The sequence below is a fragment of the Lepisosteus oculatus genome, chromosome 15 (assembly GCF_040954835.1).
Source record: "Lepisosteus oculatus isolate fLepOcu1 chromosome 15, fLepOcu1.hap2, whole genome shotgun sequence".
NCBI classification, from domain to species: domain Eukaryota; kingdom Metazoa; phylum Chordata; class Actinopteri; order Semionotiformes; family Lepisosteidae; genus Lepisosteus; species Lepisosteus oculatus.
The window spans coordinates 17,825,518-17,853,306 of NC_090710.1; the positions used below are offsets into that span (position 1 = coordinate 17,825,518).

Consider the following 27,789-nt stretch of genomic DNA (forward strand, 5'->3'; position numbering starts at 1 on the left):
ATTTGTGTTCTCCAAAACATGAGGAAGGACAGGCTCCAAATATTCCTTTTCACCACTACAAGTGTCTTAGCCATTGTTCTTAACAGAGTGAATTCTCAGAAGCCTTGTGAACAAAGGCATTTGAGATGATGGGGGATGATTATTATATTACCTTGTGCAAAAGTCCCAATTCCATATATGTTAGTGGAATCAGCAAATTTACTAGACAGCCGACACCCCCCCTCAGCTGTGCAGGTGTTATAGCAAAAAAAACAGTGGGCTGCCTCCACGCTTTCACAACTTCCTAGTCAAAGTCTTCAGTATATTATAGATGAGCAGTTTTTTGTTGAAGATTACAAAGACAGATTACAGTCAATCAGAATGGACAATATTATTGCCAATTATTGGCAGTGCATGCTATTTCCAAATATGAGCAGCACTCTGTATATATTGTACTGTATCTTAGCAACAGCAATGAGCCAATCCTCCCTCTGCTGGTGATGCATTAGTACAACAGGCCACCTATGACAGTCCAAATGGATACAGAGAGAACCTGCAACCTGTTCTATCTATCAAGCTCCTAGGTGAATGCCATATGACAACGTGACAGTGTTGTTTCAATATGGAATGGTACTTGGCTCTCATTTTAATGCTACACTGAACACAAATCACTGAGATTGTGCAGACTTTATTTCCAAAATCCATTGTCAAGCAAGACTGTAAGGAGCTCAGAGGGGGGCTGTGGGGCATTCTAGAGTAGAAATCAGAGCAAGCAGAGCGAGCAAAAATGATGACAGACCAGACACGGCACACACTGACATATGCTATACAACAAACCTGACATCTGTCCTGAGAATCAGCAGGTGTTGTTCATGGGATGAGGGGAAGGAAATGTCCAAGGATTTCGTGGCAGGGCAGATTCCCATACAGTATGTCAATAATCAGGGTCTCTCTGACGATAGCAGCCATTAAGGCATGCGCTCCTATAAATAATCCTATAAATGGTAAATAGCTGACTGTTGTTATCAAGTCATGTTGTAATACTTATACCACTGTGGCTGTGATCAGATGCTCTGACATTACTTCTGAACCTGGCAATCTGCTGACATTCCCCATACAAGAGATCAATTCCTCCAAATTGCTTCCTCATGGAATAAACGGAATAAATAAGCAAGCCATTCTGGGAAGGCTAAATGGGCTCTTTCCAAACCGTTTGATGCTGACAGAAGCGGTCAGAATGCAGCTGTCCTGAACGGAATAGCTTGTCATTTTTGGAAAGAGTTTGATGACCAACAAGACTGGTCATAGTCACTAATGCTCTGAAGGTCACAACACCCTACAGTCAGCCCAGAGCCCCCAGAATGAAGTCTGGAAAGACATGCTCTGAGGCTTCCACTGTCTGGGGTGCACTATTCCAAATACGATGAAGAGAATGGAGCAGTACTTTAGATGGCATTTACATTAGTTCATTATACAGAATTAGCTTGATTGGAAATCAAAAGCTTTAAAAAGTATCCAGATATTTCAGGTATTTTTAACAACAGTTGGGATATGAAAAAAGAAAACGTGCAATCAAACCCACTTTACCTTAAACACAGAGCCAGATTTTAATTATGATAACACAAGCTGAAATGGGTATTAAAATTTACCCCTTATAACGTTTTTTCAACTAAGGTGATTTTTTCTTATTACAGGTATTTATAAAGAACCAGGTGAAAGTCCACTGCAGGTTATTGTGGGGGAGATAACAGTTTTTAATTAGCTTTAATTGACACATGTCAGGCCAGCCTCACTGTTCCCAGTGTCACGCCCTCAGAATGGTAGAGGAAATGAGAGGAAATTCTGGGGGCCACAACAGAACAAAAAAACCCCACCAAACACTTTCAAAGCTGGGAGCAGCGATAGAGACCCACACACAGAATTATTGCTAAGTCAAACATTTATAAATTAATAAAAACATTCCCTTTGTTTCTTACAGCTTTTCACATCAGAATCGTTTAAAATTTTAAATATAAAAATACTTCTAGCAACATTCATTTGTTCTTGTTTTTCTTTTCATTTGTATACATTATTTACAGGTTACAGAAAACGCACCGTGAAATGTCAGCATGAGCAGATACATGATCAAGACACCGAGTTGCATAGATTCCAGGAGAAAGAGCCCGACCAGCAATTTTAAGAAAAAACTGCAACTAAAAAGAAATGTGCAAATCAAACCAACAAGCCCAGCTCTCCTTCCCAACAATGCAAGTCTTAACAGTTATGATCACAATTCAGAATGACGCAGCAGTCTGATCCCACAGTGAATCTTGTCTGAACACAAGAAGCAGTGTTGCAGTGTTGTCCTCTCTGGTTTTATGTTTGTGCCCCATTGCAGCTCAGGACAGACAATAAAACCCTTCGAGAGGCTGGAAGGTGCCAAACAGGGAAATATGCAGACAAAGATTAACATTATTCTGATTGGATGTTCTCTTTCTACAGCATATCCAATTTGCAAAACAAAGTGATACTACAGGGGTATTATGTACTCCCACTGATAGCTGTAATGGTATGGAGACATGCAACTAAGAATAAGGAGATAAATTTGTTAAATTTCGGTTCTCACCGAAAGCATCACCCACCTCCTGGCTTTAATGACAAGAGTCACTGGACATTACACTGGGAAAATCAAGACTAAACAACTAGGGGTGCCCATTAGAACTCAGCTCAGACACATCTATAGCAGTCTCCTGAACCAAGACCGGATGCCTCTGTAAAAGGTTTTTCAGGACCTTCTTTCATCAAAGCATCCTTGATGCTAGTACTCCATTTGTTCTGCCCAGCACCCGTTTCGCATGCTTCTGGAACTCAACTGGTCAATGAGACTTCAATAGGACTTCCTGGATTTTAACATTAACTGGAAGGTGCTCTTGAAACATCATGTGGTATTCATGAGCTTACTTCCAGGTCTGGTAAGGGGAAAATATCCAGAAAGCCTAGACTGGTTTTCTGGTATGTTAACCAGTGAAGCCATTGCAGTGTTCTGCCATCTCAATCTATCTTTAATCTATTTGTTCTGTTTGCAAGTCTTCTCTGATACAGTTACCTTGTTTCAGTCATGGGTGCAATTTAATTTGGACCAGAGGCTTTGGTTTGAAGATGTTACTGGAATTGATCACCATACCTAGTGTTTTCACATCCCAGGTTCAAGCTGTTTTCTACCATATTTCAATCTGAACTCAATTTACAACTTTCAGACATTTCTATTTCAGATGTGCATTATATACCTGAACAAAATACCAACCCTTAAAATCAAAAGCGGTCAGCCAAACCCAGTCTGAGCGCTGAACAATTTACAATTTGAATTTTACCTGCTGAAAGCTAACAGCACCGTTCCGAAGAAAAAAAAACAATTTCATTTAGGAAACTTGATTGCGGTCATCTTCCTTTTCTTGTGATATCAGAGTGCAAATCGGAGCGATTACAAAGACATCCCTGTCTCCTGATCTGGGGCCACAGAGGACAATAAAATGACAGTAATCCCTTCATTTACAGAAACACAAGTTACCGATTTTCAAAATACAAAAACGGAGTCAAATTTAAAAATTTAAAGTAAAATTTGTCATGACAGAAACCTGCTTATTCAAAAACTCACATGTACTGTATATTTAAAAATATATACAATACAAAAATGCATGATATGTTTAACTTCATTAAAAAAACTTTAACCTTTTTTTAATCTTTAACTTCACTCCATGCATTTATTTATATATATATAAGTGTAGCAATGCAAGACATGCACAATGACTTATTAAATGTAAACAAAATAAATCTGCATTTATTGATCTGCATGTTCAGAATTGTATAATCATGAGCAGTCGATGTTAACATATTGGTATAAATTGTAACCACCGCAGTAGATGTATAAATAGTTCTTCTACATACACAAAACATGGAAGAGGCAATACGGTTGGATGCTAAACACTTTTGCACCGGAGAGGCATCAAGACTTTAGATGTGATCAAAAAGCAACCACACGACAGAGGACTATGATAAAAGAAAAATCTGCGGTAAGAATCTCTTTTCAGTGCTTGAGCCCCAAGATGTCTGGTGTGTACAGTTTGATAAGAGGTGAAAAGCTAAATGACACTGCAGTAGTTTAGGTCTTACAACAGCAATAAAGAAATGTAGTTCAGGTGGGTAGCTGTGTCAGCATGCGTAGTCTGCAAAGGAACAAGTAATAGGTTTACTCCATGCTGAAAGAGAAGAGAGAAAACACAACGTTGTTTTCTCTCTTCTCTTTTCATCATGGAGTAAACCTATTACTTGTTCCATAAAGAAATGCAGTACACATTGCATATTATGTGTATAAAGTACATCACAGGGCTATGATATTGTTCTGTACGGGCATCCCTACCATTTACAATGATAGAGATTTTGTCCCGCAGAAGCATATCCACTTAATAGACAATGGGGATTTAATATAAGAAGGGTATTTTTTTTAAATGCAATGCTTCCAGAAATTGAGGGTTTTCTGTAGCTGATCACCGACGCCTGCACAAAACCGAACAGAAGTGGAGTGAGGACAGCGGTCACTGCCAGATCATGCCAGGCTGGTTACAGCACAGCTGTCTGCGTGAAGCCGGACAGACAATGAGACCCTGAGTGAAGCTCAATGAGAGATCCGTGAAAATCATATTTACTGTAAATAGCCATAAAAAAACACTGATTGCACACATTTAAAATCGGCAAAGAAATTGATTCATTTCTAGAATCATTTTTAATATATATATTTACAGAACCAACAGAGGTGTTCTTGCCTTCTCTGGGCAGATCCATACATATGAGTTGTGGGCAGCAAGGGTCACACGGGGGTTTGGGGGAGCAAACAAAGTGTTCCCGTCACAAAGCCCATTTTACCAGGATATACTAATATGCGTGAAGGAGAAATCTAAAGAGGTACCAGTATGGCAATTGTTCCGTGCATCCATCAGGTTTATTCATGAGCACCTTTCTCTAAACTCCACAGTACAATCGCCTGTACTTTCAATCCTCTACATTGTAACTGTTCGCAACATTTTACTGTACTGAGTGTCTGGTTAACTGCACCCACCCCCACAGTCTACTGCACATGTTAAATAAAGGAGTGAACGTGTAATCTCCAGAAAACAGCGTGATCCACGGCTTCTTGTGAAATCAGTGTGAAAATGTTTGTGGGCTATATTACAGCCAGAGCCACGTACTGCTGCTGGGCTTTAAAACTTTAAAACGAAATCTCTCAAATAAAATATTGCACCATAATAATCACACAAGCACATAATAACAATCACTTTATCACAAGCAGTGGGTGACAACTGAAAGGGAAACAAGCGACCCCACGACTCAAACTTTAATCAGATCATCTGCACTGGCAAACCCATTTCTCTATCCATGCGGCACCAGCAGCATCTTTCCTTTCCTGCCCAGAAGAGGAAAACAGGCAGACTCCTGTCTCTGATGTCTCCCTCTCGCCCACTGATTCATTAACATCTTCTCCAGAGCATGGCCGTCGCTTACTTTTGGTTGTTTTGGCCTCATTCAAGTCTATTTCGTATCAATCTGTCTTTACCCTGGGATGCTAAACTACATTTCCCTGGGAAAAACACTACAAGCTATAGTAATAAAGGATGTCGAGCAACATCCTCTGGGTACCCAGGATAGTTGTCCTCAGCCTGTTAAATGGACCATTCCAAAAACAGAGTAAGGAATAACAAAGTGAACCAGAAGAAATCCTTTCTCCGCATGAAGAAGCTTAAACACGCTTAAAAAAAAGAGAGCAATCTTTGAAAGCTTTTGCCCGAGAATGGTTTATGAAAGAGGACATTTAATTTATTATTTAACCTAGACCCCCTCTATTAACACTTACGTATCTTGAGTAGATTAATTAAATCTTATAAGACCATTTGTTTAACTTTGGGAAAAATTGCACAAAATAGAGAGAATTAATGCAATCTATTAAATCATTTGATTACAAAAGCTTTATATTACTCTAACAGTTTTGATTCTGATTAGGAATAAGAAACAGTTGCTCATTGGCATTTTGACTGATTTACTAGTTTTTTTCACACAATGTGTTAATTAACAAAGCACTGTAAGCAATTCCTCAGGTTGAAGAGCTAATCATGTCTGTGTCATTTTTAACCTTTTCCATAAGAACCCCAAGCCAAATGCTACAACAGCTGTTATGTGCAGCCTCAGACATGACATATTCCTTATCCTTATTTCTAGAACTGCTTGAGGAGAGCTAACCAAAGACACCATTGATTAAATCAAAGCAACACAGTAATTATAATGGGAAGAAGCCCTGTAAGATCTTCTACGACCAGACTTATCAAGCACTTTACCAAATATACATTACAACGAGCAGGGGTTTTTAGAAGGTAAATGAAATGCTAACAAATTGTGAAAATCATTGGCAGCAATGGATTGGAACTCATGAACAGTAAGTGCTGAAAACTACTAATCTCTTCTGGAATAACCTATAATAATTTCATATAACACATATGGATCTAAATGCATTACATACGGTTCAGTACAGAAAGAAAGAGGTAAATACAGAGCTCCAAGAGCTCTGTGGAGCTGGCAGATGCAGATTTCAAGGATGTTATCTGTGGAAGCTTGGGACGGACTGAGAGTCTCAAACTGCTTTTGTGACTTGCCCTTAACAAGTGCAACTCTGGATGTTTAATCGCTTGCATTGAGCTGGCACATTAAAGTAAAAGATACTAATTAAAAACATTTAAACACTGAAACATAAAAGCATGAGCTATCTCTTATACCTTCTGCAGAATAAAAATAGGAATCCTTAAAACATTTAAAAAAAGACCTCTAATCGAAAACACTGCAATGAAAAACTGACTGATTTTTTTATATCTGTTAGCCCATATTGACTGTCAGGAGCATAATGATGGTCTACGTGGGTGAGGAAAAAAGAAGTCAAGCTGCCAGGGCTGATTTTTGGACATGAGACAGAGCCCTCCTGTCGTTGTTTAACTGTGGGAAAGCAGAACTCAAAGAGCTGCACCACCCAACCCGTTCACACTGTGGCAGGTTACAAAAGACATTGGCGATTCAAAACCAAGGACAAATGAAGCAATCTTAATTATACTATGTGCTGCACCGTGTACTTGTGAGCCAGAGGATGTGCCAGTGTAGTGTACAATACAATATGGACAAAAACCGTTTCTCTCAAGTGCCTGACCCATTACTCTCCCACATGAGAGCTTGGCACAAGCCTATGCACAAGAACTAATTTCCACATACAACAGGCGTCAACATGCAGACAAGTCAGACCCACAGTTCAACTAACAGTTTCTGCTGGTTTTGGCAAATGGCCGACACAGGTGTAAAACCTGCCATTTCAACTTCACAAACTTGGCACTTTGGTTTGCAGGATCAAATTTCACTATTTAGAGCAGATAAACAGCAACTGAGGAGAATTCCCAAGATGAATATGCATCACCTACTGTATATGATGAGGGTAGTGTCGGCTACAGTGGCTTAAAAACAGGCAAAAGGTGATTATTCTCTTAGTAACACTGACTAGTATAAAAAACAGGCAACATCTGCACAGCAGATAGGTTTGTTTCAGGTTTTATGAACTGTATATTCGTATACATAATGTGCTATATACATACAGACTAGAAGCTGGATATTTCAAGTTTATTACAATAATTTGTGTAGATTTCTACAGACCAACACACTACACATTAGTAATTTCACAGTTTTTCTGTGCTTCATCAGTAGTAGTGAGAGAGCTGTGCAGCACACAAAACCAGAAACAGATCACCTGCTGTGCAAGAGGAGTCTGTTGCCCTGTCAAGTTGCCCTGGAAACTAAAACATTTCCTTCCCTACTGTGCTAGAGAATAAGGTTTACAAAAGCACAAGATGGGGGCAACAGTCTGAAAATAGTATGCTGGACGATCTTTTAAAAGACAGCAAGAGAAACAGAAACCAATCTTGACAACAACTGTTAAAAAGAAGAACAAGAAGGCAGTTAAGGTTTAAATAAAAAAATCAAACTTGAAATACCAAAGCTACACAAAGATACAGAAAAAGCACCCATTTGTGTTTTTATAATGGTACAGAACGATTCTCCTGAAACCTTTCCTGACCAGACACATGAACACACTTATATCTGGAAACATGGGAGAAGACAGACAGAAATGGGCTGGTGTCCAGTTGATTTGAGCAGTATTTAAAGATTTGCGAGCAGGAAGACTGTGTGGCTCTTGCTTGGAATCAGTCCTATGCCACTGATATGTTACGGTAGTGCTTTTATATTTGAAAACGATTCCTGCAGGACTGGGCAGTGAACCAGTAGGCTCCACTCTGATAAATGTCTTCTGATAAACACTGCCCTCTTTCTCAGTGTCACTTCAGGTGTTTCAGTGACAGACGTGGAGGTAATGCAGAGAAGTGACTCTGTTGAGATGGCTGGTTCTATTCCCTGCTCCCAGTATGGGGCGAACCCTTTAGCCTCCTTGAGCTGTCACCTCTGTATTCATGTCCTTCCTTTCCTATCCCACCCCACAACTGCTCCCATGCCCCAGCCTCCACAACACACTGGATATGATTTAATTTAAATAGTGCTAACTGGAAGAATTTAGTTCCTACAGTGCCGAGAAAGCTGCAGGACTCTTTATGGATGATCACATGTGGAGAAAACAGTGTTTATTACACAGTAAGATGTTACTGATGTTCTGCTACCTTTTCCACATTAAAAGCTACAGTACATATATCCATAAATACCATACACAGATGTACACTATCTATTGGCCAGTTCTGCTCTTTTCTGCTCTGCCTCTTCTGCTGCCCATTCTCGTCCCCATCACCAGAGGTCTGATGCCAAGGAACATCTGGGTTCTGACACCCTCCATGAAGCATATTTCAGATTTTACAACAAAATGCTGTTGTTTCGATTACTGCAGATTGAATTCTCAATGTCGATTGTTTTAACTATTTCTGTAGTTTGTTTGTTTTGGTCAGTCAATTATGGTGACTTAAGGTCGTACTTTCGCTGCCAGCTAAATATAGGATAACATATACACTTGTGTTCTGGTAGAGCTGTGTGCAGATCCAGAAGAAGAAAGGACAGGGCTCTTTTCCCTACGAGCAAGACTATTACCACCAGCTATGGTTCTGTTCTTGAAAACCCAGGGGAGAAACAAGGCTGGAGAATCCACAGTTGCGAACATGGATTCGGTATGCAGCATCACCACCAAGTAGGATAGCTGATCTTGAATCCTGGAACAGACTTCTCAGCTTCAAAATGAATGGCCTGTTAAGCACTGGCCTAGAAAACAGTTGAGTTTCATTAGCACCGACATGCTCCACCTTTGGACTCTTCACTTCAACTGACAGCAGCCTGGTGATCTGCTGAGGCTCAGCGGCTTCTTGAATTTTTCCACCCAGTCTTTAGGGGTACGAACCCCTTCTCTCTCCAGAACTCTCCAAATGCTGGATGCAGATTTTCAACACCTTCTCACGAATCACAAGGCTTCCTATTGGCACTTCTGACAGGATCTAGTCTTCAATCCAGCAGTCTCCATTTTCGCAAAGCTAGTGTCACCAACATACAGGTCACCAACACTTTGCAATATGCAAACAGGGGAGTCTAACTCCCATGGGCCTCCCCGCTCAAGGTTTCTCTATGAGCAGCGGGTCAGCCTCTTCTAATCTCTTAGGACACCGCACAAGGACCCAGTGTGGGGAGACTGAACAGCGTTCCCTAAGTATAACAGTTACAGCATGAAAGAGCTCATACCGGAAAGGTCGATGAGTGTGATGTGTAGGATAACAAAGGTTGATTTGAAATGAGAAGGCCATGTGAGTCACAAGTGGACACATTGCTTTTGTGGGTTTGTAATCCGGCAGTTGGCAAGGCATTCCTGTATGTCCCGCCCAACCTGTGTGCACATACACACATGTATAAAAACATATATAAACATGAATATGGATGTACAGCTCATATGCGTGGTTATATTTTGATCAAATGCGAGGCATGAGTTCACGGTCTGTGGAGAATTTTAAAATGGTGCCATCACCGACAGAATCGTTTTTAAAACGGTAAAGGTTGTACAACTTCTAGTAGATGTTTTCAGAGGAAGGTATCAAAGTAGTGCCAGTCAGCATTATTCAACTGTTCCCACAGCTCATAGACCATTCACACGTGTGACTTATTTGTTTCTACAGATACCGTTACATACTACTGTACCAAGGGCAGAAATGGACTGCCTTTCTTTACCTGTGTTTGCAACACAAAGGTATCTTGGTTCATTTTTTTGGATGACTACTAGACCAGCTGTCTTCATTATCTGCAAAAAGCACCTTGATAAACATTAGGTGGCAGTAACTGCAAGAATGATATACATTTATCTCTTTATGCAATACTGAACTTTTTTTTTTTACTCTGCCTATCTGGAAAATACAATACTGTGTGTTTTGGAATCTTCCTCAATCTTTGTAATAAATATCCCAACACATCGCCAGGTAGAGGGTGGCTAGAATAAGTTATCACATGTACTGTATCTATACAGTTCTAAAACATAGAAGTGCCTACTTGATATACACTATAAGAAATATTGAATATTCTATTGTTCCTGTTTATCAGTCAGGATCCAGCCAGTGATGTATTAGTGTATATATCACAGAAGAATTTAGTGAAGCTTGTGTGAAGTTTCCTTACAAATAAGGAAATATGTATTTCAAATCAAATAGCTCAATTAGAGAAACTCTGGAGGGAGGCAGGGTGCCACAGGTAGTGACAATACTAGGCCGAAAGGTGTACTATGTACACATGGAGGAGGGACTCATCTGGATAATGTGGATTGTGCAAAGGCTTTAACTCTATAAATGGCTGCATGATTAATGCATTGCCAAAAATTAATGCATTAAATTAATGCAGGTTTCACAAATCTTTATGAAGCTATTGCTTGTGTGGACAACTGTTAAGATATTATTTACAACTCCAATTTCAGATGCATTCTTTTTTACAAAAAGGTTTACAGACAACTTTTTTGCCCTTGGTTATTTACAGTTTATTGGCTCTGCATCTACATATTTAAATAAGAATCATCTTGACCTGCATGTCTATTTATGCATGTTTTGTATCAATATCACGTCTGTTCTTTTTTATTCACGTGCAGAACACACCACAAGACTGAATACAACCCTGACGTGTATCCAACTGATTGTCCTCTCATGATAGTAACTTCTAATAAAATTGATAAAAATTTCTGCTTTGGTCATTCTTTCAGTTTGCCTAGGAAACTCCAGGGAGAAAGAGGAAGAGTGCTCATTAAGACTTTGTCACATCCACAGTAACAGAACAAGTACATTGCAAAAAACTTGATGTCTGGTTACTTTCTTTCTTCCACTCTCCATACCAATTCCCTGGGTATTCTTGCATTTACTGCCAAAGCTACCAGGAAATTTGAACATCCTGCAGCATCTGTGTGTATGGCCCACTTCCTGCCTAAACAAACCTTTACAAAGACCTTTGCGTTCTTCTCATTTAACCTAATGCAGCAAACTGATGCCAACGCCAAATGGCAAATGACCCCATGCAGCTCATTTCTGAATTGAATGTTGACCTCGCCACTGTTTTCCAGACGAACCAAATCCTGTTGTGCGGACAGGCTATCAGCTATCAAAAAGTCAGTTGGAACAGCATCTGCCTCCTGGTGCCCTCCTGGTGTGGATGGCTGGAAGAGCGTCACTCCTCTGTGCCTTGACTGCGGGGGAAGGGCATGGCTACTGCGTGCTCCTGCGCCAGCGCGGCCAGTTCCTTCAGGAACTCGCAGAACACGACCGCACAGTAGACGGCATTCTTCACCCGCAGGGCCTCAGTCTGGCGCTCCACGGAGCTCGCCGTCGAACCCCTGAAAAGGGCACTGTGCAGGACCTGTCCGCCATCCCGGACGTGGGCAAATGCCATCTGGGCTGCCTGACGGGCCCGGGTCGGGCTGTTGGTGTGGCGAAGGATCAAGTCACCAATAGAGGTTTTCCGGCTTTTAACTATAAGAAACAGACCAAAAGGACAAAACTTGAACCATGAAACATAAAAATAAAAAAGGTTCCCAACCGTTGGCACGGCTGACCCGGCTTCCACTGGAGAACCATACCTCCATTTCCAAACTGGAGATCCATACCATTGGAGTTTAGCTCTCAGGGAGGTAACAGTGCACCTCCCTTCTTGGTCTTCAATTTCTTAATGGACACGCTCTTGGGAGAGTGCACCCAGGGTGGAGGCGAGGCACATCCATCGCGAGAGCCAGCATGCTTCTCTATCCAGTTCCTAACCAGTCCTAATCCATCCGGTCTAAACCAGTTTAACCCTCTCGCGACCGAGAGACTATGCTTTACCAACCGCCGAGTGACTCTCTCCTTGTCTTTACCTATATAAAGAGACTGACTAGCACGAAGTGTGCTGAGCTTCTCCCACATGTACCTGAAGCCCTTCGGCGCAACCATTAGACCTTAACATGATCCTCCCAACTCCCCAGACAACCAAGAACTCAACCCTAGCGACGGCTGCCCTGTTCAGGGGGTCAAAACATCAGAAAAACTGAACAAAACAGCAAACGTGAAGAGGGAGTTTCTCAGCAGGTTTCTCACAGCCTGATTGAGGACTTTCACTTCACTGTACCTTATCTATAACTTAAGCCTCGGTAGCAAAAATGGGGATTTAAGAAATGATGTCACCACTGAGAGCACGATCCTTTAATTAATTAGCAGTAGTTTTATAGCAGGTGCCCAGTACAGATCAGCAGACCTCAGTCCAAATTACAGAACTAGTGCCAACAAAACCTTTTTGGGTTGGTTTGTCTTTTAACAGTGGCTATTGGGGAAAAAGTTACACAGCAGGTACTATTAACTTAAATATTTAGTTGTCCTATAAGGAAGAAAGTGCTCATGACAATCACTTGCTGGAGTCAGATGTTTTGGTACAGCTTGTAGAAGGACATAGCCAAGGTCAGCAAACTTTTCCATTTTCTTTTGCATTTCCCTCTTACCTAGTGTATCAGACCGGCGCAGGTTTGGCACAGCCACGGGAGAGTCGGCCCAGTCTAGTTTCCCACGTGCCACCAGGTACCTCCTGGCTTTGTGAAGCATGGCTGGGAAGTTGTCCTGAGTTGCCGCAAAAGCTTCAATCCTGTATTTCACTGAGCCCAGGACCTGTGCATGCAGCAGAGAGAGCTCATCGCATAAATAGGCTAACAAGATGATGACGGAATTTTACACAACAGGAATAGTATGATAGGAAAATCAAACTAAAAGGTATAACATATAAAAATACTGAAAGTACTGAAATACTGAAAGAGTAATTCAGAACCGTTCACTGCAAATTCCCATTAAGAAATTAAAACAATAAAATGCATGAAAATATTAATCGTTGTTGTCGTCGTTCACCATCGCCAGTCCACTGTTTGATGAAGGCCTCCCTCGGAATCGAAAATCATGGGAGAGCTGATAGCCGTCGGTCAGGCAGAAAAGGTAAAATGAAAAAAAAAGGCAGAAGAGGAGTACAGAGCATTGCTAAGCAAATGTACTAAAAGCCCCAGGCAGTTTAGAAACCTTCGAACATGAAGAACGGGTGGGTGTACTGGCCTGGCTGCAGCTAATAAAGCTAACAGGCTTGAACTGGCCTAACAGTTTCAAAATGAGCAGTGAAGAGCAGAAGGATGCCAGTTTAAACTTTCTGGGCCCACACACAGAGTGTGTGTGCAGAAAACCTGCTGCTCTTTGACCTCTCTTTAAAACTGAAAGAATAGTAAGAAAAGAGGGGTGCTGCAGATATCTCCCAAGCAAGCACAATAATAACTCTAAACGCTTCATGTCAAAAACTAGAAGGTCTTACAAAATTAAGCCTGGCCACCACAAACTTTTGATTGGTCTCCCTCACAGTGGCTCTGAGCACTCCCTTCAGCCCAGCCAGTCCTAGCCCACAGACCACTGCCCAGCTTGAAAAGCTACTTGAGAGAATCTGTAAAACTGCTTGCAAAGCAAAATGTGGTCATTTTGAAGCTAATGATTTGTTGTATTGTTTTAAAATACAACCAAGACACAAATCAGTTTAATTATAGGGGATAATTCAAAGATTTTAATTGTATTTGTGCGTGTGCTTTCAAAATATTGACCCACAGTACACACAAAATAAAGATTGCTTGAGGCTAAACAAGACTGTGAAAAGAAGAGAAATGATCTGATGATTTCATTGAAAAAAAAACTGATTCAATATGAACATTTACACATTCCGGATATTTTAAATCATTGTTTTCACAGTATTTGTCTTAAGTCAAATGATTACAATCGGCATGCTGTACAGAGCACAGATAAACCAACCCAACAGGAACAAAGGGTTAAAGAACTGCTGTACAAAAGGAAAACAGAGTAAAATATCAAGACCTTAGCAAGATCCACTGAAAGAAATGAATTTGCCAGATCAGACTGTTCAAGCACCATTTGAGCCTGCAAGATGACAGCAGTGCATGTGTCATCTCAGCCTTCTGCTGGAACACGGCACAGACACGCAGTCGGGAGGGGATGAGGGGATGTGCTGAAATGAAAAGCTGTGCGAATGGGGGTCCGGGCAGCAGGTCTGTGTAGCAGGAGAGTGGGGCGGAGGGCGTGCAGTGGGTTTCAGGCAGGTCCATACCTGGATAAGCGACTTGACGCTGGGCTGAAAGACCATGTTGGTATTTAGCAGGAAGGAGCGGAGCAGGGGTTGGGGGTAGCAGGCTAACTGTGCTAGAATTCCAGTGAGGAGGACGTTCACGTACAGGGAGTTCTGCAGCATGTTCTCCAGCTTGGCAAACAGCACGGCAACAAAGGGACCTGGGGGAGAAACAGGTGGGGGTGAGGCCGGGGGCACTGGCAGGGGGGTTCACGACGGTCGGCAGCTTCAGTTGTAGGAAGAGCATTCGTTTGCTGAAGACCTGCGCTGAAGCAAGGGTCTTCCTTCCAGACAGATCTGGATACAGCGGTTCCCTCTGGCGTTCGAGATTCCATTAGAAGAAAGGCCTGTAATCTTTAACACAAGGATTACTGAAGTTTTTCTCGACAGTCAATTATATTTTCTAGGTGAAATTTTCCTATTCTTTTGGCCTTCTCAGTTTTACATGAAGCTTTACTTTTACAGAGTAAAAGTAAAACTTTACTTTTACTGTGCTTTTACGCATTTTCCCTCTTTAGGCTAACATAATTGAATCTAATTTACACAATTCTTAAAAAGAGGTTTAAATACAAAAGAATATTATTGTACTACTGACACCATGGATGCTTTGTTTTTCCAGGTCTAATAAAAGCCTTGGTTTTTAACGAACGCTTGGAAGCTCACCAAATTGTGTTTTTACATCAGCCAGCGGCACAACATTCACCCATATTCCTGATATCATAATTCACGTTTCACTCTGTTACCAAAAGACTGATTCTAGCATGAACTAGTTGTTATGCAGAATCCTCCTATGAAAACCACAGACTGACACATCAGGACTTAATCATTTTTAATGCTAGACAAGATTAGATTGGTAGTCAATGGCTAGTAATACATACACTTTTATGTGCTTCCTATCATTTTCGCTTAAAAGGAAATTTTTAACCTGTTTTAACCAGTGTTTTTCAATAAACAGCACATGGAAGGAACTTTTTAACCTGTTTATATCGCTGTCAATCAGAGGTCTGAATCACCAAGTCAAAGAAATACACTACAGTATATAGCATATCACAAAGCATCAAAGGAAAACATCAAAATTAAATGAATACTACTTGCCACTGATCCTTGCTGAATACCTGATGTGTGATTTAGTTTATTACAGGGGTTCACCACTCTGACCTTCCAGAATAGTATGGCAATTTGGTATGACTCAGCAGGGGTTTGAATCCCAACTCACAGAATGTAGAGTGGATACTCTACGTTGCTGCTGAAATCAAAATTACCTCCTGTTTACGATTTGCAAGGTCTCTCTTCACATTTAGATACCTCTAATGAAGTGCTGGTGGGTGTACTATTAATCAATAAAAAACACATTACACTATACACAGTACTGTCTGATATTAAGAAATAGAATAACTCTGCCCACTGACATAGAAGCACACAGTTGCTTTCAAATGTTATAAAATACAACACCAAAAGACAGTCACTGCTTAATTTGCTGAAAATACACTAACAGCCTCTTCTTGATTCACTGTTCGAGGTAGGATCTTCAGTGTTCTCTTACTCAACCAATACACAATGTAATAACCTACCATTAGAAGCTGGTGGTGCAGCTGCTTATTTTCATTATATGCAAGTGCACCCCAGAGTGGCAGCCAGCTGTGCATATCACACTCAGTCACCCACCTGTGTAGGGCTGGCTGAGAGGCTGCCCCGGGGCACGTGTTGGGGTGCACAGAGCAGGCCCTGTGCTCTCTGGCTTGGGGTCTGCGAGGTCACCATCTGGGGAAGGAGCTCTCTCCTCGTCGTTCTTGTGAGCGGAAGAGTTAAGGGCGCAGTCTTTGGCGCTGCCGGGCTCCTCCACGGCTCTGGAGGCCCTCCTCTTTCTCACCGTCTCCTCCAGCTCCGTCAGCTCCTGGTTGAAAGCCTCAATGCTGATACCTGATCCATTGGCATCTCCCGGTACCCGGTCTAGTAGCTCCTCGATCAGGCTCTCTACCGACTCCAGACTCTGCCTAGCCACCGTCTGCTCACCAGGAAGAGACTCTTGGCCTTCGCCAGCCTGCATCCCCAGTGTGGCCTGACCATGAGGCTGAGACCCCTGAGAAAGAGCCTGTGTCCTCTCTTCGTGGCCCTGTGGCCCCTGACCCTGATACAGCCGGTGTGGTTCAGGCGGGCAGACGTCACCCTGGCTTTGGCCTGTGCAGTTCTCTCCGGGGTCAATCCGAACTTTCTTCACCTCCATGCCTCCGTCTTGCCTGTCCCGCGACTCTAACCCCGACTGCCCCGTCCCGTTGAGGAGGGGCTGCTGGCCCTCTGGCCCGGCTGGGAGCCTCTGCACCCTCTGGGCAGGCCCCGGGTGGAGGGAGGGAAGGGTGGCCTCGGGGCCTTCGCGTTGCAGGCTGCGCTTCTTGGTGCGGGGCGTCACGCTAATGCAGTTCTTGCCAAAAGTGATGTCCCATTCCCCGCTGTCACGCTCGGAGCTCTCCCAGTCCGACCGAGGCCGGCTGGGCAGCCCCTGCTGGTTAGAAAAGTGCTCTGTGAAGATGTTAAAGCCACTGGGTGGAGGGGGGGGAGGCGCCACACAAACGGGAGAGGGGTCCTCCCCGTCGTAAGGGGCCGACCAATCCCGGCAGGCCCAGGAGCACAGCTCGATGTTCCTGCGCGCGTCCCGGAGGTACTCCAGGTACCCCATCTCCGAGTCAGGCGCCTCCGAGGCCTGGTGCATGGGGCTGTCTGGCGAGAGCGCCCCGGTAGCTCCCCCGCTGCGGGGCGACTGAGGAGGCTCCGAACTGCCGCCGCTCTGCTGGCGCATGAACATCGCCAGGCGGGACGGGGTGCTGGGTTTGGAGACAGGAGACTCCACGCTGGGACTGCCCGGGCCTGCGGTCCAAAAGAGGGGAAAAAAAAGAGAAGCATGAAGATGAACAGCAAAATGAAAACCGTACTCTGTAGCATGCAGGAAAAGCAACATGTTTACTTGGTGCACAAAACCTACTCTGGCTTATTCATTCGCAATGCAACGATCAAACACACGTTTAGGATTTGAATTTACAGTAGCACTTTGCCCCCACTTCCACTCTGCTGTGGTTATACTATACGCAGTGTGTGTCCGCTACTCATTTTTCAAGTTGTGATTAAGAAAAGTCAAGGGTAATCTATGTAACCATGGAGATACTGAACTCCTACACAGAGCCTCTGTGTGGACTCTGAACGATGAGTTTGTGAAACATGAGCATTACAAAAGCATACATACATGACAGCCAGCTATATATAACTGGCTCAAAATACAAGCTCTTAAAAAAGGAACCAACTTTCTTATTTCTGTGAAGTTCAGGATATATTATAATAATTTAACAACTGCAGAAATGAGTCACTATTTTCATGTACATGAAGTGTTCATGTACTGTACAGTATATACAGACAGTTTAAATAAATAAGACGACACTGAGGAAGTTCTAGACCACTCCTAAGAACATTAATTGTTTTGTTCCTCCTCTTATGTTAACTACAGTTTTTCTTTTTTAGGACCAATGCTCTAAAACAGTTTTTAAAAGCCTTTTCTATTAGTTGCTGAAGACCAGTCTTTATTGCAAAAAGTCTAGAAACTGGACACCTAAACATTCAAGGGGTAATACGCTTCTATCCTTGAAAATCCCTATACCCCTGAATATACCTCACCTTTGGCCCAGAATGTGGAATCTTCCTCCCGGTCACTAGGGGGCAATGTATCGAATCGGCAGCACTCTGGGATGAGGGACAGGAACTTATCTGCCGATTTGCCATAGAGATCTGGCTCTCTAATGGCACGCCGCTGGCTCAGCATGACATGTGTGCAGGGCAGCAGGTACCTGTCGAAAAGCAGCAAGCAATTCTCCCTTTTAACCCCTAACTCAGAATCATCTGCTGATAGAAGGCCATCATGTACCGAGTCCTGTTCTGTCCTGTTCCCATGTATTTATTAAAGGGAAGGCGTTTTCTTTTTACATGCATATGTATTTTTGAATCTCACAGCTGTTAAATTCAAAACTATTTGATATTAATGCCCAAAAAAAAGAATCAATGCTCAATACTTTAAGAATATCTTTGCGTTATTTAGTTGCTTATAATTAACAGACTTATCCAAGACAACTCAAAGAATATGTATGCAATAAGGTAAAATCAATATATTTGCTAAAATAATAAGGTTAACTAAAAATCAAACGGCAATGCAAGTGCCATGTAAGCAAAAAAATAATAATTAAAACTGCGTACAGATAGTCGGGATACACAGCAGTAAGCTTATTTGGTATGTTTACAGTGTAAATAGCCAACTGCATTTCCAGTTTGAGAACTAAAAGCATTAGGGCAAAATAGTTTAAGAGCAGCTGTGGGATGAGGCTGAGATCACGGGTACCGACACTGAAAGACAGTCTCTCTGCTTTCTGTGGGAATTACTCCTCCATTGAGGGGTGAGGACTGGGAGAGAGAGAGAGGGTGGGCACAGAAAGTCTGGCAGCAGTTGAGAAGTGGAGAGGCGAAAGCTAAGTAGTCCTAGAGAGGAGCCTGAAGAAAGCAGCAGCAGAGTGATGGAGACACCAGCGGGCAGAATTCACCTGGAGGTTTTTTCTGCCTGTGTTACAGGTCTTAAGACCGTACAATTTACGCATCTTTCAGTTACACGGCAACTGCCAGAAATACATCTACCACATAAATCGAAAAAAAGGTCAACCTGAACTGTCATAGTTACTTCCTTTGCTGTGCCAGTACCTGAGAACGAGCTGAAGCATCAGGTCTTCGCAGTTGAAGGACAGCAGCGTCCGGAAGAGACTCAGTGAGACCATGCACAGCTTCCAGGAACAGACAGAGAGACTATCAGTCACAAAATGTACATAATCATAGGGGTCCAGCCGAAAGCACGCTCAACCTCAGCACAGAATGTGGCACATCACCTTTCGCACTGAGGCGAGTAACAAGTAACACAGCAATGATCAGAAAACAATCGGCCTGACATTTTTTTTTTCAATCAGGCAGTGAATTTAAAAAAAAACAGGGCTTCCACTGATGATGTTTGCACAGATGTAAGATGTTACTGTATGGTTTTAATTTATCTGTCACTTTTTATTGTGTGGGAAATCCCATAATTCCAAAACAAAGAATCAAAATGCTTCACCCTCGTAGCCATGAAAGAGGTTACAGCTGAAGGCCCTGCTGAGCGAGACCTTTGCCTTTAGTGACTGAGGTTATAAATTGAACTCTGGAGTTAAGGCTTTTTTGCTACATTCTGTACAGCTATTAATATATCATACAGGCTAAAGCAAACAGCTACCTCTTTCTTCAGTGCTATAACAAAAGTAAAGTTTCAATATTTCCTGTTTAACCTTGGCAAGGCAATGCCTTTATACTACTAGATTCTCTTTCACTATCCTCAGTCGCCCTCCACAAATAAAAAATTCACCTTTCAACGACTTATGTGGATTCGGCTGGAGCTCTCCACTCACCCGTGAGTTGGAGCTGATCCTGGTGAGCAGCGTGTCCAGGATGGTGTCATTGTCATGCCGATGCAGCAGGATGAAGCGCAGGAAGGTCTTGATGAGGGCCGTCTCCGTGATGCTGCGCAGGAAGAGGTCTAGGTAGGCAGTGCTGGCGATCATCTCCTCCACTGAGGACTGTGGCGAGAGGCGAGGATCAGAGCTGGTCCCTATTGCACCCTTACCTCTGCTAACACTGTGCCCCTGGGGCTCATGGTGCCTTGCCTCAGAAAGAGACCAGTTGAGGCTGTGCTTGAGGGCACAGGGCTCAACTGAGCAGAGACACTACTGAGCGACTCCCAAGGAGTCTGTAAAGGGCTGAGCCCGGTTTCATAAGCAGGTGAACACCTGGTAATACGTTCAAACTGGAAAAAGTATTTTTGTGTTTCAAAGCATGCTACTTAAACACAGCACAGCAAGAAACCTTCTATACTAATTTTTCTGCGAGTCTTAAACGTTATAAGCAACGTGTGGACGCAGAGATGTCTGTAAAGGCTCTTCTAAGCTTCTACAGCCTTTTACACTTCCATTAGCCTTTGGAACAGTGGCAAGATCATGTGGACCTTTGAGTGGACATGAACTCATGTATGTGACAAATTCATGTCACTACCATATGTGATAGGATTTGGAAGCATACTCATTTATAAACCGGTATGTGTAGAGTATAAATGAATGGGTACCTTATGAAGCGCAGGCCCCATTACGGGGACTAGGAATCCGTTGTGGACATAATCCACCAGCTGGCTCTTCACCAGAGGATGAGACACCTGCAAAGAGAAGGCAAGCATTGACCATAAAAATAATCAAATAAACGAAAAAAACAAATAAAGAAATCATAGCAATGATTGAAAAAACTAGCCTTATTTCATGAGCAAATACGCCTGAAAGTACAGGTGTTTAACATCATAAATAAGGCCTTATACTCATCACACGTATCACCCACTAGGGGTAGTATCTGATTTTTCATCTGCCAAAGCCTACAGCAGATGTGCCCCTCCCTCCTCCTTCACCTGTATGACAGCATTGCAGAACTCCAGGGAGTTCATGAACAGAACGAGAGACGAGACTCCGATCCAGTCTTCCCTCCTCAGCGCGTGCCAGTCATCTCCGCGCACTTCGATCTTGCGGGGCAGGGAAGAGTACAGGGCACTCAGGCCAGTAGCCAGCACCTATTGGAGGGATCAGAGACATGCATTAGAAACCCAGGTGGGTTTCCTCTGGGATAAACATCTCTTTAGTTCAGCTGCCAAACCACAGCTCTGTGCAAAGATGAATGGGAGACAGCATGTTGCAGTGACGTGAATTCAAGTTCCCCAACAAGTAAGAATTGGGCATACAATAAAAATATAGGCGGTCTGGATTGGGAAACGACCACAAGATAAAACAAGTTCAAGTTCATCTTGGCTGCAATGAGATACAAAATAGTAATTTCTTTCATGTTACTGTTCAGTCTGGCATAAACACAGACTGCCTGTCTCTTTGAACAGTAGTTGTTAAATGTTTGCAGAGACACCTTTTCAATTTTTTTAACAAGTACACAGAGCAGAGATTACAGTCAAACAAAAATGCACAAATAAAAAAAAAAACAGAAATCATTCAGTTAAAAAAACAACTAATAGTGTTTTTCATCTCAGTTGAGTCATCTGGAAGTGTTTTATGTGTGATGAAGTGTCAGGACTATAATAACTTTCTTACAAGTTAACAGGTTTGACATATTCACATACTCACAATTGTATACACAGCATTGAACTTAAAAAGATAAGGGAACATTATATCAATGTATTGTAAATTTGAAAATCAAACTAAAAAACAGACATAGTGGTTAAATGAAAGAATTAAATCAGAGGTTAATGTCTGAAAATTAAAAAGAAAAAAATATTTTGCCTGTGGAATTTCTTCTGGAATGGGAAGACTCTTGAGTGTCTTTCCTCAGTCTTTTGTTTTTACTTTCCAGCACATACTGTAATTAACCTCTACTCAATCTTTTGCAGATGCTGCCCAGCTCCTTACCAAAACCGCTCAGAAAATATACATTGCATGTATGTATTAATATATCATGACATTATTTTGCAATGACAGTGTACACTGATCTTACATGATGTCCTCTTAGGGGACATCAATTTAATCAATACATTCAACGATGAATCTTTGAACATGAGGCACTAAAGAAGAGTTTTTGTGTGAATTATATTGCAAGAGATCAGTGTACATCTTAAACTCCGTTGTGAATGGATTTCAAAAAGATCAGATGCCAGGGATGACACATAGTTCGAAGGCCTAAGCTTTCTCTCCGGCTCTAGACTAAGAAAGGAATCACACCCAGCAAAACAGACATTTTGAAAAAGTGACAACAAAAACACTCACTGAGGGCAGCAAGACGACGAGTCTTGTTAATGAACAACCTGAGAAGTCAAAGACGATGTAACTTGGAACAAAATATTAATGGTTTAAAATAGGATTACAAACACTTTTCAGAAATCAGTTAGGCTGGTCAAAACTAATGATTGATGTATACAGTACTTCACCTAAAATTATTGTTTCAAAAAAGTTTTAAAGTAAAAAAAGAATTTTTTTCGGCTGATCCCTTTACGCCAAGCAACGTAGAGTTGTACTCATTTACACTACAGCAACCTGAACAAAGGGTACAATTTGCTCAAGGATACAACAGCAGTCTGTCATCTGAGATTCGAACCCTCAACCATCCAGTTACAAATTCAGAACCATGACCAGTCCTCAACACTTTCTGCTTATCACACCGATAGAAAAACGAAGGAAATGTGAAATTTCACAGGTTTAACAGCCATTCAAAGACATTAGAAAAACACAATATAAAGAACCGAAATACCTAAGAAATGTTCTAGATGGCGCCTCTACATCACTCATGTAAGTAGGTCAGACACCAGCTCATAAATACTTTAATGAGGAATGGGACTGCTCCCCAGACAGAGGAGTCTGCAAGAAACAAAACCAATGCACAGCAGAAATCCAAGACATTCACAGACAACACCACACCAATACTGTGCACTCCTCAATATGAAAAGTATGTTAGTGCTCCTAGATGCTTTTCTGAAATGCTTAAACAGTCTTTAATATACCAGCCAGCTTCAGTAATGTACCAGAAATATTTTCAGGGTGGTGAAGCTTTAAGAGCACATTGTACATGACCACAAGCGCCTTTCATTCCTCAGTGGGGGGGTGTCTCTACAGTACGAGCACTCTAATGAAAAATATGGGCCGCATAGCACTGCCTCATTGATTAATGCAGTGTAAGCTAAACCAGTAAAGACATACCACCTCCCACCCTGACTGTGTTAAGAGCCTTGCTACAATGAACTTGGCATGCCAGCCCTGTCGCTTGGCAGTGCTCTTAAAGGCTGCTTTGGACAGGACAGGGCACGTTTCACAGGTAGTGTGTGCTGTTGTTAACCCAGCAGGAAGCAACACGCCTAATCGAGCAAGCAGCATTCCTCTGGTGGGCCTGTTGGAAAGGCTCCAAAGCCCCCATCAGCATGGCCAGAAGGGTCAGTTCCACTTCGCACATGTCTGAAGTGGGGCGGCACAGATGCACGTCATCAAGCTCTGTCCACATCCCACTGTCCAGGGTGACAACAGCTGTCTACCCAGGGATTAACATTCCCAGTCTTTTGCAACTGTTGTGCAATTGCGCATGCCGACAGCAGACGTTTGAAGAGTGACGCAGCATTCCTTCATTTCGGAGTTCCAGCATCACGTAACCACGTTCCTCAATGAAAAAAATGGAGAATTTCTTGATCAGCAAACACAGTGTGGCCAAGACCACCTAGTTACAGGACACGCAGACCCCCACAGCACAACAATGGCGCTGCTGTGAGCCATGTGCTACTTTATATTCCGACTAACAGGTGCAACTTAATATTGTGAACGCTCTGCGGGGATGAGATGAATGGCAGGTGCAGGAGAAGCAAGCTGACTGGGATAAGTGAAGCAGGTGGGGTCTAGAAAAAACACCCAGAACAAGCCTGTGATTCAGCACCACTCAGCCCACACAGACAAAACAAGTGACTCGAAACTCCAGGCAATTACTCGTTTGCAGTCAGCTGTCTGTTCTCTAACTTCCTGAGCTGTCCATATGCAAGATGACATACAGTATGCAAAGATAAAAGCACTGAGATTCAAATTCATATACATACTGTGTATATGTAGAGCATCAGATTGACACAGCAGCACACAGGGTTGCAATGGGAAGCTTCTTGGTTTCTTATAGCTATATCACTTTTTGACATGCATCTGAGTAGTGTAGAAATGACTGTAACAAAATATAAAGGTTCTCTTTTACATAACTAGCATTTCAACAATGAGTTTTCAACCTGGGAAGTGACAATTGTAAAGGAGAAAAACATGGGCGATCTGCCTTCCCTCCCTGTGATAGGGCTTGCAATGGGAGATCTGCCTTCCCTTCCTGTGATAGGGCTGGCAAAGGGAGACCTGCCCTCCCTGTGATCCAGGGAGATCCAGCTGCAGAGGGTTAATGCTGATGAATGGAAAACAATCAAGACTCAAATAAGTGACCTTTACTCTGTAGTTTCTAAACACCTAAATGATTCCTGGATTTACTGCTATAAACTCTGCTGTAAATCACACTATTTCGCTGCTGCATATTTATTGCTCAATTGTACCTGCTTTCATGTTGGAAAGCATGAAAGAGGAGAGGTTGTTTAGCCCTTAAATTGAAGTTTGATGTTCCTGAAACTCCTGTAAAATGTGACAAAGTAAACAATCACTTACTTCTAACCTGTGCGGGATAACAACCTAAAAAACCAGTTGGTTATAAAACACACAATAGCATTTCCATTTGAGTAGTCACCAGTTGTTGACCATTATGCATGATTCAATGAGCTTCCAAATACATTAGTAATTTTGTTCTGTCTTACACAGAAGGCAGCGAGCATGGTTTCACCAGCTCACACAAGAAGTGACTGAATTCTTCAGCTAGTTTCATGATGCTGTCTTTCAGCACTGGCCAAAACTGACCCGACCTTTTCACTTACACAGCCAAAAATACAGTAAGTATGGCGTTAGGCAGAAAAATTGTTATTTCCATGCAACATATTCTTGATGGTTATTTAAGATAGGCTGATGTGCAAAATCAATGTCAAGTCATTGGAAAATGGGAAAAGAAACAGATCCCCTAGTTACACTGCTACTAGATTGCAGGATTATCTGCCATCTTTTAACATGCTAGATTTCTACAATACATCTACAAAATTCTCTTTAAACTCAGTATCGTTTTGCTACACTGCTTTATTTTTGTATGTTAAAATAGCTTAACTCTTTTATGACATCAGCTGATCGCTGTCTGAATGTCTTGAAATAGTTTTTTGTTCTCCTGCTTTTTGTATAGTTTTGTACACCTTGTGTACAAGCCTTTAACCTGGTTACATGTTTACTGAAACATGAAGACTGACCATAAAGTTCACAACTGTTTCGGGAAGAAAGGGTGAAAGAAAACGCCTGCTGTTTAAAGTTCAGCTGCGGACTTCCATTTTCTCTGAGTGTAATGCCTAAAGTTGTGAACCTGTAATTAGGAAGAACAACAGAGAACTCATCAGAGCCCATTGTACAACTGAAGTCACTAGTTTCACTTCAACTTCCTACAGAAGTGGCAAAGACAGAAAAGCTTTCATATCTAAAGAGCAAGATACCAAAATCCACTTCTGATGTTTTTTGATAAACACTACAGTTAAAATGAAATCTACTGAGCCAAAGACCAGATGCGGTATGAACCCCATTTTCTCTGTCTGCTAGACATTCCCAGTAAGAGGGATGGCCTACAAAGAATGTGAAAGAAAGTGACAGAGCCTAAATGATTGGCTCTTTTCTTTGGTGATAACAAAACCATTAGCAATGACCAATATTGCATCATACTTCACTTCTCTAAAACTGGAAAAGCTTCTGTGTTCTCTCTCCCTCTCTGTTTGCAATTAAGTGAACATGATGCTTTTGCTTTCTGCTTCTTTTACCAAAACAGCAGATGTGTAACAGAACCGATCGACAGCCCTGCGTTCTCTGGTGATTAAATGACCATCTCACAGAAATGCTCACCAGCGTTAGTGGCAAAAGCCCAAACCCCTCGTGATCTGTAAACCCACGTATCAGACACAGCTCGTGCTCAGTGCTGACGTTCAACCAGCAGCGCTCACCGGACAGAAGTAGGAGTTCTCCACGATGTACTTCGCCACAGCCTGGTTGCCGGCGGAGGTGGCCATGACCAGGAGCAGCGCATCGCGGGCCTGCTGCCCAATGGCGCCGTCGCGGTGGATGAAGGGGACGAGCAGCGAGAAGATGAGCAGGTTGGTGGGGCCCTGCTGGGGCGCGGTGTGGAAGAGGAGCTCCAGCACGGAGGGCTCGCGGGCCATGCACGCGCACACCTGGTTCAGCAGCAGCACCAGGCTGCCCTCCACGGCCGGGGAGCCGAGCTGGGGGTCGGCGCAGGCGCTCAGGAGGGACAGGAGGGGCTGCAGCACCGGCTTGTGGCGCAGCAGGGGCTGCTGGGACTGCCCCATCAGCATCTCGAAAAGCTTGAGCAGCGCCCCCTGGCTGTCGGAGTCCAAGCCGCGCCGCAGGTGCCACTGCACCAGCCGCTCCAGGATGTTCTCGGACACCACCAGCTCCAGGATGGGCCCCATGCCCCCTTGCTCGCTCGGACGCTCCTCCGCCAGCAGGCACAGCATCTGGTCTGTGTTGTTCCGCACAGCAGTCAGCTCGTCTGCCGCACCTGTTATAGAGGCCTCTCGCTGCTCCAAGATCCAGGACACCTGGCAGGAAACGGAATGCACGCAATAACTCAGGGCAAAAGCACCACTGACTACAGGTCTGGAGCACGTCAACAACAATACCTATCCTATCCTAATACAATACCTATCATATCCTAATACAGGGAACATAGAATACAGGCCCTGTGGCCCATCTAGCCTTTATGGTTACTAGTATTTAAACAGTCTAGGATCCCACCAAAAAAAAGAACACAGGATATCAGTTTCAATGACATGGCAAGGTTGCTTGTTCCAGACTCCCACAACCCTTTATGTAGAAAACAGCTTCCTGTTAACAGTTTTAAATGGGCTTCCCTGCTTTTTCTAGTTCTGTCCTCTGGTTCGTATTTCACTGCTAATTCTAATGAATTCAGTTCAGCTTGTCATTGTAGACTAAACCTTTTCAGCTCTTTTATGTAAATAATATTCTTAAATGAGGTGTTACTAGCACACTGTACATTTTAACATAATAGCTCGTTTTAAATTCTACACTCTTGACTATATAACCATTATACATCCTATTTAACATTATTTCCCTTTTATTGCCTCACCAATTAGTCTAAAAGATATAAATAATGTGTTTACATAAACACTGACGTCTTTTCCATATGTGGCATTTTTAAGCTCATTTTTTCTAAATGTATATTTGTAGTTTGTTTTTGCTACTTGTGTGCAACACCCGACACCTTTCTTCATTAAAAGTCATTTGCCAGACGTTTGTCCAGTCCTAGAATTTTGTCCAAAATCTTTCTGAAGATTTACTAGTCCACCTAAAGAACTGTTGGTGTCTAGTTTAGTAAGCAGAGACAAACTGCTGGAATGTTACAGAATTA

General features: G+C 42.6%; 1 protein-coding gene across 6 annotated transcripts in view; it reads right to left on the bottom strand.

The window, feature by feature from the left end:
- Nucleotides 1-1,561: 1,561 nt before the first annotated feature.
- Nucleotides 1,562-27,789, bottom strand: part of fhip1b (FHF complex subunit HOOK interacting protein 1B) — a 48,071-nt gene continuing 21,843 nt past the window's right edge. For all 6 annotated transcript variants that reach the window (XM_069179282.1, XM_006639085.3, XM_069179281.1 and 3 more), the window contains 10 exons: nt 26,345-26,959; nt 21,176-21,334; nt 20,846-20,932; nt 20,136-20,303; nt 19,405-19,484; nt 18,337-18,506; nt 16,342-17,538; nt 14,659-14,837; nt 13,016-13,178; nt 1,562-12,017 (listed from right to left, as the gene is read on the bottom strand). In XM_069179282.1, the coding sequence (XP_069035383.1) occupies nt 11,716-12,017; nt 13,016-13,178; nt 14,659-14,837; nt 16,342-17,538; nt 18,337-18,506; nt 19,405-19,484; nt 20,136-20,303; nt 20,846-20,932; nt 21,176-21,334; nt 26,345-26,959 (3,120 nt within the window). In that variant the 3' untranslated portion in view covers nt 1,562-11,715. The remainder of the gene's footprint in view (nt 12,018-13,015; nt 13,179-14,658; nt 14,838-16,341; nt 17,539-18,336; nt 18,507-19,404; nt 19,485-20,135; nt 20,304-20,845; nt 20,933-21,175; nt 21,335-26,344; nt 26,960-27,789) is intronic.